Below are 17,584 nucleotides of genomic sequence, written 5' to 3' on the forward strand. Positions count from 1 at the left end.
TTTTTTATGATTTTTTTTTTTTTTTAAGATTTCAAACTGCCAATTACATTTTTGTGATGTTACAAAAGAATCTGAACGGTTCATTTGTACGCGTATTAAGCGAAATTTCCGTTACAAGTTAGCTGTAAAATCCTAGTTAGATTCGGAGCACTCGACCATCGGCGTTACTTAAAATGATTACGGCAGTACTTTTGATTGCATTGTCTATAAAATGTAAACACCAGCTTGTATTATTTGTCAATTTTGGTCGAAAACGGAATAAATCTTGTCGGTATACGTAATAAGAGACATTTCTACCGATACAACTTGTTAGTTGGAAAACATCATCGTATATGTCATATTGAGGACGTTACATGAAAAACTCACATTCTCTCACTTGTCATTAAATAAACACAGATTCAGTTTTTTTTATTGTTCTCGCGCATTTGATTAACCATAAGTAAGGTATATTTCTATACGTACAGTATGTGAATATCATACAGTTTATGTAGGTAAAAAGAGGCATAATTCATCTCGAATTTGTAAATTTCTTGGCATCACTTTTGGAATATCTAAGTTCATATGCTGATACGTTAAAATACAAAATTTTATTACAATCGCTCAGATTTGATTTTTATGACTTTTGAGGTGCCATTTGCAGATATTTGCATATTTGAATGTAGGTCTCCTGTCTCTTGATATGTCGGCCAGTCCAAATATGAACAAATGTTAACAGACAATAAAAAAACTTGATACCCCTATGTCAGTTTATTATTATTATTTATTATTATTTGTTTCGTTAAGCGAACACATTGTTATCGACAATTTCTCTTCAATTTACATGTATAGGAACATGTCTGGTCAAACAGTTCCGGTTCGACGGTTCCTGGCTTTTAGTCGTTAACCTGAAATGTCAGTCGTAATCTTGCGATGAAATTCATAGCAAGTGCGTGAAATATTCCGCCAAAACATATACATTATGTTTTTGATGAATATTATTCATGAATTGCTATATTTTTATCATATTGATTATCCAAGATATTAAACATTAAACCCAGTTTGATATACTGTAATTATCACAATTCTTTAAATTTTGTTTTAAAAATATAGCAGAAGTACGAAACTGCGGAAATAATTCGCCAGCTGATTGCATTGTTTGGAAAAGCAAGATGGCTGAGAACGTTTTAGAGTTCGTGAACGGCGATGTTTGTGAAAATGTTTTAACACTAATGTACGGCAGTTAGAATGTTTGGAATATGATTCTGTTTGAATCATGGAGAGCAAACATAAAGAACTGCTCAGTCTCCACCGCGCTAAATTTCTCAGTGCCATAGAAGTGGAAAAACTCTTGCCGATTTTGCAAAGCAAAAATGTAGTGTACGCAGATGACATCAGCGAGATAAACAAACAGCCGAGTCGTGCTGGGCGGGCCGAGAGACTCCTCGATATCCTACCCGACAAGCCCAACTCGGCCTTCCATGGATTGTGTCTGGCGTTGGAAACGACCTACCCTCATCTCCTGACGGCGATGTTCCTAGGGTGTAACCAGCGAGCTGTCACCCCAGGTGAGGTATCCATTTTCAATTTGTGCTCAATGACCTGATTTCTGATCATTGTATTTGTTTTACTTGACGTATAAAGTAATCAGAAGATTGATCAAGGATATTGTTTATTACGTCCAACTGGACACCATGACCTGTTAGTATCATATCAGTATATTATATGATATTCGCGTTCATTACATGGTATTCGTGTTATGACTTATGTTTGAGTCATATTTTGGGATTGTAATCACTACAACACCCATTGACTAGGTTCAACTCATTTTTTGGATTTTAGTATGCTTGTCAACTGTTCAAGACTGTAATGGGTTTGGAACAAATTTCCTCACAAAGTTGGGATAGTGTTTAGTGTCTTGATTTCCAAGACCTTTTATCACAACTGATTGTGCCCTAGATTTATAACAACAATCAATGTTGTTTTTGGACTTATGAGAAATGATGAATTTTTGGAGCTATGTATTTCATGGCAGTTTTAATCTTAGAATTATAATGATTTATGTGAAAGAGGTGCCAATATCAATCTGTCCGGAATTTTGTTAATATGTCCCCCAAATAAAGTAGATATACATACATCAAAAGGGATGGCTACATGAATTGGTGAAAGCAAGATCTAGAACAATGGTTTTCTCATGAATTTCTTGATTATACTGAACAGTTTTTAAAATGTTCGATAATTCTTTCGAAGACTGATGACATCATCACAATGTTTGGACCAAATTTTAAATGTCAGCCCCCTCTCCTCCCATGCATTTTGCAAAGAAAGATCTAAGTCCATAGACCATTACTCTTACAAACTGTTTTTGACAGCATTCCCCATGCAATATGCACATTTTCACTATTTCCTTATACCAAGTTTCTTTGAAATCTTCTCAAGGGTCTAAGAGGAGTTGAGGAGACAAAGTTTTTTGCATAGAAATATGTAAGTCAGATGGACATAACTCCTCTAACTTCTTTTTGACAGCATTCCCCTTGCAATATGCAAATCTTCTCAATGTGACCTTTCTTTATACTAGTGTTGTTCCGATTAATCGAGTTAATCTAGTATCACTTGTTTGAGATGTTTGATCAATTAATCGAGTAAAAAATCTGTAATTGATCATCGTGATGTATGAAAATAGATTATTTCAACATTGAAATTATTTTCAACATTAATAAAATGATTTTAAAAAAAAAATGACATTTGTTTATATTAAAAAGTATTCTGTGCAATAAACGATTAACAAGCACACAAAATGATGGTGTAGGTACAACAGTTTTAGTTATTACGTGAATTGCTGTTAAAACTTAATACAAAATACGTATTTAGACTTGAATAATATCCAAAAACAGACAATTAAGAATTAATCGATTTTAATCAATCATCGATCGGTTACACAAAGTTGATGATCAATCAGGAAATCTCAACCGATTCCCAACACTACTTTATACCAAGTTTCATGAAAATACTCCAAAGGTTTTAGGAGGAGTTGTGAAGACAACATAAAGGGGGACAGACAGAATGACCAGTTTGTATGGCTCTGGCATAAAAACTATTCTAAAATTTACACGTGTTCATGTATGAGAGGTGGTGTTCAAGAGTTTTCTTCTTTTTTTTTTTTTTGAGCAGTCATCTGACTGGTCAATTACAGCCTGGTTGGTAGTATCAGTATAACAGCCATTTTTTGCCCAGTCTCATATCTTTACCCCACTATCATCAGATGGTTTATAATATTAGAAAAACAAAATGGCTGACAGGTGGCCATCTTAGATATTGTCTGGTATAGATTGTTATTGCTATTTCTTGAAAAATACCAGATGGATATTTTTCAAATTACAAAAATAGGTTTCCAATAAGAAAGACTGGATGGAACTCTTTCAAATTACATAAGTAAGTTCCCCTTGGTCCTTAATTGTACATATTTGATTTTGGGAGTTATCAGTAATCAAAGTGGCCGACAGATGACCATCTTTTGATTTTGAGATTGATCAGGAAATCAATATGGCAAACAGATGGCCATCTTGCATTTCACCTAGTTTAATTTGTTATCACTATTTCTTGAGAAGTACTAGATGGATCTCTCTTAAATTTCATATGTAGGTTCCTCTTGGACCCTAGTTGTGTCCATTTGATATTCAGACTGATAAGAAAAACAAATTGCTGGCAGGCTACCATCATGGATTTGGATTAGAGATTATTATTGCTATTTATGCAAAGTAAAGTTCACAAATTTTGTATCATTAAGAGCGAAAACAGAGGAGAGAAGTGAAAAGAAGGGAAAAAATCCAACCAATAAAGATCACACAAAGGTGGATGCCAAGTTCCCTTTGGGTTCAAGTACTCTTTGATGTTGAAAAGTTGTATATCCCAAATATTAAGTATTTGTGTAAAGGACTATTTGAGATACGATTATTCAAAAGAGGTACACAACAACGCCAAAATTATCAAATTGTTAGTTGTATAAGTCATTATTAAGTTTGATATATGGAAAATTGGCCAAGTTATGAAGATATAAAATTCTGTACGATTGCTGGGTGTTTTACAGTGAAAAGAAGGTATCTTCTGATTGTAGAAGTCTATTTCACAATATGTGAAATAATAAGTCAAGACCCCAGAGGATTTATATTGTTCGAATGATTGTAATACAATATGCAGAGATATTCAATTTGAAATGTGAAGAAATTGAATGAGCAAGTTTTAATGACTGGAACAGTAGACTGTCAACAGCTTGTCTTAACTTACGGAATAAGGGTTGCAATCAAAGTTCAATTTGTCAAAAAATCTTTGTTTCCTATCGGCAACAAGTTTACTTAAAATTGGATTTTTACCTATAATTCATCATTAAACCCAGTGTGCATGTGCTTTTTTAGTGACGTAATGAATAGAAATTCAATAGATTTAAAAAAATTATTTTTGGTTTCTTGTGCATTGCAACCTGCAAGCTGATTGACGAAAAAAATGCACTCCACATGCTAAGTGTATGTTTCAGGTATCTAGATATTGTAACTACAGCATAAGGACCTTAGAAGATGTTGTTGTTGACAAGTTTCAGTTTGATCTGTAAGGGAGTTATAGCAGTTTTTATTGCTATCTGTTAATATGGACTTGTCCTCAGACTTGAGTCTGTATCTCACAAAATGCTAAACACGGACATACACAGTGTCATGAGAGAATGCCATGTTTCGGTGTAAAGTTGAAGTTTGATATGCGAGGAAATAACAATGTTATTACGATTCTGATATCAAACACAGGTAGTATACTGGTAAATTACATACAACATGTCCTTGTAGCACATGATCAAGATATCGATAACAATGACCATTTGTGAATATGTAAATTATACCACCAAACACTGTTTGATCTTTATTGTTGATACAAACGTTTGAATTCCCACAAAACTGTTGGAACATGGCGGCTCTGTAAAACATTCCTAAGATGGTAGCAATCGTAAAGTTCAGTGAAACTACTTTTATATTTTGTTTTCATCGGTAAGAACAATGCCACAAGATAGGATATCATAATAAGTAATATGACAAAGAAAAGGTTTATAATGACGTTATCTAAAATATGTTTTATACATGGAAAGATATATCTGTTTCCTTGGAGTAAAATTAGACCGAAAAAAGCCCTGGTACAAATTGTACTTAACAATATGCAAATTAGAACACAATGGCAACACTGTTCCAATTATGTAGCATAAAACATTGCAGTCCAAAAATTATTATTCACCATCAGTAACAGAGTCCACTTTTCTTGTGGTGTAATGGTTTTGTTGTCTACACTTATACATGGACATGCATACACTTTATTGTTCCAGCTGGAGTATCATTAAATGCCAAGTTTTTGTAGACAGGACAATATGTGTAAATCTCAGGAGAGCAGGGTACAATACCAGTTTCACTGCATGTAATGGCATTAAATGAAAAAGAAATAAAATGTAGTATTCAAGACGATTCATGGCAACATTGAAGGCACAAGTTAAAGCAACGTAATTTGATTGGTTCCAGGAGAGAAAACTGACCAATCACAGGCTGATACATGAAGGTTACAAAGGGGCAACACACAACTTCAAAGCCATTACAATATACATTTGTGTGACCTCAAGATTAGTTTGATGTTTATCAAAGGGTCTAACTAGTCTTTTAATCTTGTCCATAAGGTGTTGCACATGGAACTTCAATTTTGTCATGACATGTTCCAGGAGTGCAGAGAGCTAAAGTGATCTTAACCCCTGGAGTATTGAGGATGCTGAGAATTTATTAATATGCCAAAGTCTTAGGCTTGTCTTCTACCATTCAAGTTGCCTCTAGTTGTCAATCCTTTCAAAGTTTCATACACACTCAATTGTGCAACAAGGTCTTTATTATATGACTCCACTAAAATTGTTCAAGCATTTTTGTTCTTCTTTGGGGAAATGTTAGTATTGGGAAGATGGTAATATGGTAATTGAAAGGGAATTTCCAACAGTATTTTAAAACCAGAAGTGTATGTTTTCATTTCATTTTCAGAACTATTGGTCACAGACAAATTGTACTAAACATGAAGGTCACAGACATATTATGCTGGGTAAATAGGTTACAGACAGATTTTCCTAGATCCATAGGTTACAGACTGGTTGTGTTAGATATAAAGTTCACATACAGATTGTACGGGATATATATAAGTCACAGACAGATATTACTAGATAGATATATATATATATCTCTCACAGACAGATATTACTAGGTATATGTATGTCACAGACAGATAGTCCCATATATATAAATATATATATATATGTCACAGACAGATATTACTTGATATATTTATAGGTCACAGAAGGATATTACTAGATATATATATATATATGTCACAGACAGATAGTCCCTTATATATATAGGTCACAGACTGATATTATTAAATATATATATATAGGTCACAGATTTATATTACTAGATATATATATAGGTCACAGACAAATATTACTAAATATATATATAGGTCACAGAGAGATATTACTAGAAATATGTATAGGTCAATGATGTATAGTCCTGGATATATATAGACATATATGTCACAGACAAATAGTACTGTGTATATATATAGGTCACAGACAGACAGTCCTGGATATATATAGGTCACAGACAGATAGTACTGGATATATATCAGTCACAGACAGATAGTACTGGATATATATCAGTCACAGACAGATAGTACTGGATATATATCGGTCACAGACAGATAGTACTGGATATATATAGGTCACAGACAGATAGTACTGTATATATATAGGTCACAGAGAGAAAGTGCTATATATATATATAGGTTACAGAGGGAAAGTGCTGGATATATAAGTCACAAACTGATATTACTAGATATATATATATATATAGGTCACAGACCATACTGGATATATATAGGTCACAGATGTTACTAGATATATATATAGAGGTCAAAGACAGTACTGGATATATATAGTTCACAGACAGAAAGTGCTAGATATATATGTCACAGACAGATATTACTAGATATATATATATATATCTATATATATGCCACAGACAGATAGTACTGGATATATATAGGTCACAGACAGACAGTACAGGATATATAGGTCACAGACAGATAGTACTGTATATATGTATAATAGGTCACCTACAGACAGCACAGGATATATAGGTCACAGACAGATAGTACTGTATATTATAGGTCACAGAGAGAAACTGCTGGATATATAAGTCACAGACTGATATTACTAGATATATATAGGTCACAGACAGTACTGGATATATATAGGTCACAGAGAGAAACTGCTGGATATATAAGTCACAGACTGATATTACTAGATATATATAGGTCACAGACAGTACTGGATATATATAGATCACAGAGGGAAAGTGCTGGATATATAAGTCACAGACTGATATAACTAGATATATATATATAGGTCACAGACAGTACTGGATATATTTAGGTCACAGAGAGAAAGTGCTGGATATATAGGTCACAGATGTTACTAGATATATATATAGAGGTCACAGACAGTAGTGGATATGTATAGGTTACAGACAGAAAGTGCTGGATATATATGTCACAGACTGATATAACTAGATATATATATATAGGTCACAGACAGTACTGGATATATTTAGGTCACAGAGAGAAAGTGCTGGATATATATAGGTCACAGATGTTACTAGATATATATATAGAGGTCACAGACAGTAGTGGATATGTATAGGTTACAGACAGAAAGTGCTGGATATATATGTCACAGACAGATATTACTAGATAGATATATATATATATATATGCCACAGACAGGTAGTACTGGATATATATAGGTCACAGACAGACAGTCCTGGATATATATATACATAAATGTCAATTACAAATAGTACTGTTTATATATATAGGTCACAGACATATAGTACTGGATATATATAAGTCACAGTGAGAAAGTGCTGGATATATATAGGTCACAGAGAGAAAGTGCTGGATATATAGGTCACAGACAGATATCATTGGATATATATAGGTCACCTACAGATTGTACTGGATATATAGATATATGTGTCATAGGTTGTCATGGATCACTGTCAAGTTGTAACCAATCAACAGGTCAAAGTCCGGCTGTTCTGGATATATAAGTCTCAAATAGATTGTACAGGATACATAGGTCACAGACTGGTTATATTGAATGGTCAACATTAATCTTGCTTACCCACTTATTATAGTTTGCAACATTTATTTTAGCCAAAAATAAGTTTCTTTTTTTTTTGTAGTTGTCTCCCTTACCTCATTTGACCGGCTACCTGTCGTAGTATGATTGAGCAGTTAGAAACATGACATGACATTTCTTTGAGGTTATATACAATAATGACTCACTAGTAGATACCGTTGTATGATGTACAGTAACATCAGTGTGTTGAAACTTTAAACTGCTGACAAAAGTCTCAAGTTTAGATAATAATGAATAAAATTAAATTAAAAATGAAAACAAATTCTGTCATGTAATCAACACAAAAGACTTATTTACTGTCATACGACTGAGTGAGACATTGTATTGGTGTTTGTATATTGATTAGGTATATTGTTGTTTACATGTGTGAAAGTGACAGATCAAAGTATCTGATCCGTGTACTGCCTCTGGGATAGACTTGCGTAAATGTGCCACTACCACCAGGCATATGTACATAGGACAGGTCACTGGTATGTGTATACCTGCTGGCAACTGATGGCCTAGATATGCTTGACTGAACCAACAGCTTTCCTGTCACTGGTGTTTACTGGTAAAAACCAAGAGATAGAGCTAGCACCGTCTGATCGTTCTACCTGGAATTTATCAAAAATTAGCCGTACCTGTGTAAAGTGGTTCCAGATTGTTGTTTGTGAGTGGTATTAGTAGACTTTGTGGGATTTAGGAGAGAAAATTTTTAAGATTTGAAGACTTGGATAGTATTGACAGATGAGGATTTCTTCAGGTGTTCATTTGAGACGGTAAGTCTGTCTACGTAGGACACACCTTCTATGAAGTGACACTACTACTGATGCAAGACTTCTGTGGTCAGTTCTAAGTAGTAATCATAATCTAAACCCAATTTTAAAAAAACCTCATTTTCCATGTCATTTAACATGAAAACTGATGTCATTGAGATTGATTTTTTTTTGTCTGATATTTTGGTCTTACCCAGGTATTTATTTTTATCAGTGTAAAATGAAGGATTTGTCCTACTTGTTGGTAGGAGTATGACAGAAATGATGTTTTTTTAATTATTGAATAGTGAAAATGTGCTTTGGAGTTCATTACAAAAATTGTCTGATTTCTTGCAAAATGTTTCCATTCTGTACTTCTGTCAGTTCATGAATAAAACACTGTGGTTTTAGGTGGTTGTAAGTATTGTTCTAACAGCTTGGCCCTATCCGATAATTTCTGTGGAATTGTGCATCAATGTAATGGTCTCGGGTGTAATTTTTCCATTACATGTATATGTAGGTGTTGAATTATTCAGTGAACTTTTCTTGCTTCGCCATATTGTAAATTTATATATTGCAGCGTCATGGAATCATGTTCTACGCAGTGTGTGGCTTAATTTAGTGACAGAATAGAGGGCATGTCAGTGTGTGTTTCCGTAGAGGACAGAGGGAATGTCAGTGTGTAATTTAGGTAGAGGACAGAGGGAATGTCAGTGTGTAATTTAGGTAGATGATAGATGGAATGTCAGTGTGTTGTATAAGTAGAGGGCAGAGGGAATGTCAGTGTGTAGTATAGGTAGAGGACAGAGGGAATGTCAGTGTGTGTAGTATAGGTAGAGGACAGAGGGAATATCAGTTGGTAGTATAGGTAGAGGACAGAGGGAATGTCAGTGTGTAATTTAGGTAGACGACAGATGGAATGTCAGTGTGTTGTATAGGTAGAGGACAGAGGGAATGTCAGTGTGTTGTATAGGTAGAGGACAGAGGGAATATCAGTGTGTAATTTAGGTAGACGACAGATGGAATGTCAGTGTGTTGTATAGGTAGAGGACAGAGGGAATGTCAATGTGTAATTTAGGTAGAGGATAGAGAGAATATCAGTGTGTAATTTAGGTAGATGACAGATGGAATGTCAGTGTGTTGTATAGGTAGAGGACAGAGGGAATGTCAGTGTGTAATTTAGGTAGAGGATAGAGGGAATGTCAGTGTGTAGTATAGGTAGAGGACAGAGGAATGTCAGTGTGTTGTATAGGTAGAGGGCAGAGGGAATGTCAGTGTGTAGTATAGGTAGAGGAGAGGGAATGTTAGTGTGTAGTAAAGGTAGAGAACAGAGGGAATGTCAGTGTGTAGTATAGGTAGAGGACAGAGGGAATGTCAGTGTGTGTTTAGGCAGAGGACATAGCGATATGTCAGTGTGTAGTATAGGTAGAGGACAGAGGGAATGTCAGTGTGTAATGTAGGTAGAGGACAGAGGGAATGTCAGTGTGTAGTATAGGTAGAGGACAGAGAGATATGTCAGTGTGTAGTATAGGTAGAGAACAGATGGAATGTCAGTGTAATTTAGGTAGAGGACAGAGGGAATGTCAGTGTGTAGTATAGGTAGAGAGCAGAGGGAATGTCAGTGTGTAGTATAGGTAGAGGACAGAGGGAATGTCAGTGTGTAGTATAGGTAGAGGACAGAGGGAATGTCAGTGTGTGTTTAGGCAGAGGACATAGCGATATGTCAGTGTGTAGTATAGGTAGAGGACAGAGGGAATGTCAGTGTGTAATGTAGGTAGAGGACAGAGGGAATGTCAGTGTGTAATTTAGGTAGAGGACAGAGGGAATGTCAGTGTGTAGTATAGGTAGAGGACAGAGAGATATGTCAGTGTGTAGTATAGGTAGAGGACAGAGGGAATGTCAGTGTGTAATATAGGTAGAGGACAGAGGGAATGTCAGTGTGTAATTTAGGTAGAGGACAGATGGAATGTCAGTGTGTTGTATAGGTAGAGGACAGAGGGAATGTCAGTGTGTAGTATAGGTAGAGGACAGAGGGAATGTCAGTGTGTAGTATAGGTAGAGGACAGAGGGAATGTCAGTGTGTAGTATAGGTAGAGGGCAGAGGGAATGTCAGTGTGTAGTATAGGTAGAGGAGAGGGAATGTCAGTGTGTAGTAAAGGTAGAGGACAGATGGAATATCAGTGTCTTTAGGTAGAAGGCAGAGGAAATGTCAGTGTGTTTAGGTAGAGGACAGAGGGAATTTCAGTGTGTATTTTAGGCAGGTAGAGGTCAGAGGGAATGTCAGTGTATAGTTTAGGTAGAGGACAGAGGGAATTTCAGTATGTATTTTAGGTAGATAGAGGTCAGAGGGAATGTCAGTGTGTAGTATAGGTAGAGGACAGAGGGAATGTCAGTGTGTAATGTAGGTAGAGGACAGAGGGAATGTCAGTGTGTAATTTAGGTAGAGGACAGAGGGAATGTCAGTGTGTAGTATAGGTAGAGGACAGAGGGAATGTCAGTTTGTAATTTAGGTAGAGGACAGAGGGAATGTCAGTGTGTGTTTAGGCAGAGGACAGAGAGATATGTCAGTGTGTAGTATAGGTAGAGGACAGAGGGAATGTCAGTGTGTAGTATAGGTAGAGGACAGAGGGAATGTCAGTGTGTCTTTTAGGTAGGTAGAGGACAGTGGGAATTTAAGTGTATAGTTTAGGTAGGTAGAGGACAGAGGAAATGTCATGATATGGATTAGGTAAAGGACAGGGAATATTAGTGTGTAGTTTAGGTACGCAGAGACAGAGGAATGTCAGTGTGTTTTGGTAGAGGACAAAGGGAAAGAGTTTCGCTGATTAGGTAGAATGACATACTGCTACATTTTTACAGGATACAGGGTCATTGTGTCTCAGTGTAGGTAGAATGACATACTACTACATTATATACAGGATACCGGGTCATTGTGTCTCTGTGTAGGTAGAATGACATACTACTACATTATATACAGGATACCGGGTCATTGTGTCTCTGTGTAGGTAGAATGACATACTACTACATTATATACAGGATACAGGGTCATTGTGTCTCTGTGTAGGTAGAATGACATACTACTACATTATATTACTTGGTGACAAGCATAGTTTAACCCTTTCTGTGCCAAATATCTCTCACAATGTACAGCTCAGCACCAAATATTTTCCGGAAAATATCCGAAAACAATGGCAAAAATTGTAGACTAAAGTCGCCTACGGCAGCCTGTCTGCATGTTGACTTTAGTCGCCTTTGGTGCCGAAAGGGTTAAGGAAAAATTTCTGTGGCACATGACATTTTATAAGAATGTTATTTTCAAAATGCAATGTCCTTCAATTGAAGGAGTTAAAAAACGTGTGTATTTCGGTTTTTTAGTTAACATTTGTTTAGGATATAATTCATACCAAAAAGAATTGTATTGAAGGTTAGCCATGTGTGAACATGTACAAAAGATTTGAAGTAATTTTAAATTGAACAGTGCCTTTAAATAGGTAACTATAACACCACAATGGGTTCAACTTGTGACCTGTTCCCAGGATATATAGTGAGTATATTTGTAGGTATACAGGTAAATACATATATGTATACATGTAAATACACAGGTAAGGAACAGGTGATGTGTCCTCTGATAACAAGAGCTTTTTATAGTAAAAGATTATTATCATTTGCTGTTTTATTTTTTAAAGTTGTGGTATTTCACATAAAATGTCCATTGTTAACTTTTGTCATACAATATATGGAAGGGTTTGTTTGTCACCATAATCTTACCTTTTTTCATTCGTTGTTTATGATAGTTTCAGTTTTAAACATAAGTGGACTGTTCATATTGTTTGTGGTCCATGGTCTGATGTCAATCTGTTTGACCATCCCTCTTTCTTGTCCATTGTCTGATGTCTGTGTATTTGTCCATCCTTTTCTGTTGTCCATTGTTTTGATGTCTGTCGATTTGTCTATCCCTCTGTCTTATCCATAGTCTGATGTCAGTCTATTTGTATATCCTTCTCTCTTGTCCATTGTCTGCTGTCAATCTGTATTTGTCCATTCCTTTTCTGTTAACATTTGTTTAGGATATAATTCATACCAAAAAGTCCATTGTGATGTTGTCTATTTGTCTATCCCTCTCTCTTGTCCATGTGTGAACATGTCAAAAGATTTGAAGTCCATTTTCTCCCTTGTCCTCTCTCTATTTGTCTATCCCTCTCTCTTGTCCATGTCAGTCTATTTGATCCTTCTCCCTTGTATTGTCTGCTGTATCTTATGTCCATCCCTCTCATCCATTGTCTGATGTCTGTCATTTGTCTATCCCTCTCTCTTGTCCATTGTCTGATGTCTGTCTATTTGTCTATCCCTCTCTCTTGTCCAAGTCTATTATGTATCCTTCTCCCTTGTCCATTGTCTGCTGTCAATCTGTATGTCCATCCCTCTCATCCATTGTCTGATGTCTATTTGTTTATCTCTCTCTTGTCCATTGTCTGATGTCTGTCTATTTGTCCATCCTTTTCTCTTGTCCATTGTTTTGATGTCTGTCTATTTGTCTATCCCTCTCTCTTGTCCATTGTCTGTTGTCTGTCTATTTGTCCATCCTTCTTTCTTGTCCATTGTCTGCTGTCAATCTGTATGTCCATCCCTCTCATCCATTGTCTGATGTCAGTCTATTTGTCCATCCTTCTCCCTTGTCCATTGTCTGCTGTCAATCTGTATGTCCATCCCTCTCATCCATTGTCTGATGTCTGTCTATTTGTCTATCCCTCTCTCTTGTCCATTGTCTGATGTCAGTCTATTTGTCCATCCTTCTCTCTTGTCCATTGTCTGCTGTCAATCTGTATGTCCATCCCTCTCATCCATTGTCTGATGTCTGTCTATTTGTCTATCCCTCTCTCTTGTCCATTGTCTGATGTCTGTCTATTTGTCTATCCCTCTCTCTTGTCCATTGTCTGATGTCAGTCTATTTGTCCATCCTTCTCCCTTGTCCATTGTCTGCTGTCAATCTGTATGTCCATCCCTCTCATCCATTGTCTGATGTCTGTCTATTTGTTTATCTCTCTCTCTTGTCCATTGTCTGATGTCTGTCTAATTGTCCATCCTTATCTCTTGTCCATTGTCTGATGTCTGTCTATTTGTCTATCCCTCTCTCTTGTCCATTGTCTGATGTCTGTCTATTTGTCCATCCTTCTCTCTTGTCCACTGTCTGCTGTCAATCTGTATGTCCATCCTTATCTCTCATCCATTGTCTATTTGTCCATCCTTATCTCTCATCCATTGTCTGATGTCTGTCTATTTGCCCATCCTTATCTCTTGTCAATTGTCTAATGTCAGTGGAAAAAGACGGGAAAAGATCAAATCAGTATAGATTATTGTAGACACCAAGATCCCACCGCTGGGATATATTCAAACAAATTCTTATGTTGTTTATTGTTTCGAGACAGTTAATTGAGAAACAAAGCAAGGATTATTGTTTGTCATATGTTTGTGATGTTGTCATTGGAAATTTACACTATGTTTATTTTTTCCTCATTTCTTGTTGAGTGTTTTTTTCTACCAGAATTTTCCATTGGCCTGTACTTTTATGCATTAGATAAAGACACAATAGAGTAAGGTTTTTTTGAAGGCTTAATGTAACACAATGACAGTTTCAGCCTATTGTCACAGCCCAAGTATATAGATGTCACTTCTAATTCTAGGTTTTAATTGTCCAAGGAGTTACATACGACCTCTAGCATCCAGTCATGTGCTATGAATAATGCTGCATATCTTTCAAAATAATGTCTTGTGTGCATAATGTCGCAATGAGACAATCACAAATCATACTAAAAACTTACCAAAAGTGACAGGCTTTGTGTTTCGGACACTATTTTGATCAGTTGAGAGAGCCAGTTATTTTTGCAAGAACGATAACTTTTTTTCTATTTCGCATGGAAGTAATGTGATTTCAAAACTTTGATTAGTGAAATAAGACGTGTAAATATCTACAATATAATAAAACGGTTGTCACTAGCTGATTCTTACATATTTCAGTCTAGATTATTTCCTCCACCACATTGGATTAAATTGATTACATGGTATGCGAGCAATACTTGTAACATGATACAGTGAACTATAATGAATTGTGTCTGACCGTAAGATCAGTAACTTTACATCAGGGAGCAATAATTGTGAAGAATTGAAGATCCTCTTCATATCCAGATAGGGAAGTTTTTTTAGAATTTAAGTCTGCAGTACAGATAAGTCTTGTGTTCTGTTACTAATTATTTCATGAAAATGTTGACACTTACATGTTACAGATTCGCGATCACTGTCCCTTGCATCAGATTCTGAAGATGACCCTCTGAACCAGTCCTGTCGTTCAGGTAATTGTTAATTTATGGGGATGTGTGATACAGTGTTGTAGTGGTGGAGAGGACGAGCGAGGTGTGATACAGTGGTGTAGTGGTGGAGGGGACGAGCCAGGTGTGATACAGTGGTGTAGTGGTGTAGGGGACAAGCCAGGTGTGATACAGTGGTGAAGTGGTGGAGGGAACGAGCGAGGTGTGATATAGTGGTGTAATGGTGGAGGGGATGAGCGAGGTGTGATATAGTGGTGTAATGGTGGAGGGGATGAGCGAGGTGTGATACAGTGGTGTAGTGGTGGAGGGGACGAGCGAGGTGTGATATAGTGGTGTAGTGGTGGAGGGGACGAGCGAGGTGTGATATAGTGGTGTAGTGGTGGAGGGAACGAGTGAGGTGTGATATAGTGGTGTAGTGGTGGAGGGGACGAGCGAGGTGTGATATAGTGGTGTAGTGGTGGAGGGGACGAGCGAGGTGTGATATAGTGGTGTAGTGGTGGAGGGGACGAGCGAGGTGTGATATAGTGGTGTAGTGGTGGAGGGGACGAGCGAGGTGTGATATAGTGGTGTAGTGGTGGAGGGGACGAGCGAGGTGTGATATAGTGGTGTAGTGGTGGAGGGGACGAGCGAGGTGTGATATAGTGGTGTAGTGGTGGAGGGGATGAGCGAGGTGTGATACAGTGGTGAAGTGTAGTGTATGAGGTAGTGGAGGAGGTAACTATAGATGTGTGAGGTAATGGAGGAGGTAACTATAGATGTGTGAGGTAGTGGAGGAGGTAACTATAGATGTGTGAGGTAGAGGAGGAGGTAACTGTAGATGTGTGAGGTAGTGGAGGAGGTAACTATAGATGTGTGAGGTAGAGGAGGAGGTAACTGTAGATGTGTGAGGTAGTGGAGGAGGTAACTATAGATGTGTGAGGTAGTGGAGGAGGTAACTATTGATATGTGAGGTAGTGGTGGGGGTAACTATTGATGTGTGAGGTAGTGGAGGAGGTAACTATAGATGTGTGAGGTAGTGGTGAGGGTAACTGTAGATGTGTGAGGTAGTTGAGGAGGTAACTGTAGATGTGTGAGGTGGTGGAGGAGGTAACTATAGATGTGTGAGGTAGTGGTGAGGGTAACTATAGATGTGTGAGGTAGTGGTGAGGGTAACTATAGATGTGTGAGGTAGTGGTGAGGGTAACTATAGATGTGAGAGGTAGTGGTGAGGGTAACTATAGATGTGTGAGGTAGTGGTGAGGGTAACTATAGATGTATGAGGTAGTGGTGAGGGTAACTATAGATGTGTGAGGTAGTGGAGGAGGTAACTATAGATGTGTGAGGTAGTGGAGGAGGTAACTATAGATGTGTGAGGTTGTGGAGGAGGTAACTGTAGATGTATGAGGTAGTGGTGGGGGTAACTGTAGATGTGTGAGGTAGTGGAGGAGGTAACTATAGATGTGTGAGGTAGTGGAGGAGGTAACTATAGATGTATGAGGTAGTGGAGGAGGTAACTGTAGATGTATGAGGTAGTGGAGGAGGTAAATATAGATGTGTGAGGTAGTGGAGGAGGTAACTATAGATGTATGAGGTAGTGGAGGAGGTAACTATAGATGTATGAGGTAGTGGAGGAGGTAACTATAGATGTATGAGGTAGTGGAGGAGGTAACTATAGATGTGTGAGGTAGTGGTGAGGGTAACTATAGATGTGTGAGGTAGTGGAGGAGGTAACTGTAGATGTGTGAGGTAGTGGAGGAGGTAACTATAGATGTGTGAGGTAGTGGAGGAGGTAACTATAGATGTGTGAGGTAGTGGAGGAGGTAACTATAGATGTGTGAGGTAGTGGAGGAGGTAACTGTAGATGTATGAGGTGTGGTATATCTGTTTGTTTATATGATCATAGTATATATATACATATGCTTATTGCATTGTAATATTTGGTTGTGATTGGACTGTTCCCTTAGGGAAAGAATTATGGTTCATTGAAATGAAACTTTATATTTTGTTTCATCATGTTTAGTATGGTTTGAAGACAACATGTTTGCATAAGTAACCATGTAACCATGGCTCAATCATGTTAATGGATTTGTAATTTTCTGTAATTAAAATCCTTTCCGCTTTCCCCATTAATATGAAATATTGATGAGATAACAATCAGCTTCCCTGAGATATACTTTGGTTGACAGGTTTACATGTGTTTGTCTCTGACTTTAGTGCAGAATAGATTTTTGTGAACAAAATTAGATTAATGTCAACATGTTTCCCCTGGAAACTACAGTTATCTGGCCAGGTTAACCTACAATAAAGCC

General features: G+C 37.0%; 1 protein-coding gene across 1 annotated transcript in view; it reads left to right on the top strand.

Moving 5' to 3' along the window:
• Positions 1 to 1,252: 1,252 nt before the first annotated feature.
• Positions 1,253 to 17,584, top strand: part of LOC132563370 (disks large homolog 5-like) — a 44,458-nt gene continuing 28,126 nt past the window's right edge. Inside the window, exons 1-2 of the mRNA XM_060228133.1 lie at positions 1,253 to 1,544; positions 15,255 to 15,320. Of these exons, the coding sequence (XP_060084116.1) occupies positions 1,253 to 1,544; positions 15,255 to 15,320 (358 nt within the window). The remainder of the gene's footprint in view (positions 1,545 to 15,254; positions 15,321 to 17,584) is intronic.

This window comes from Ylistrum balloti, unplaced genomic scaffold (genome assembly GCF_031769215.1).
Source record: "Ylistrum balloti isolate Yb309-2 unplaced genomic scaffold, AGI_CSIRO_Ybal_v1 Utg371700, whole genome shotgun sequence".
NCBI classification, from domain to species: Eukaryota; Metazoa; Mollusca; class Bivalvia; order Pectinida; family Pectinidae; genus Ylistrum; species Ylistrum balloti.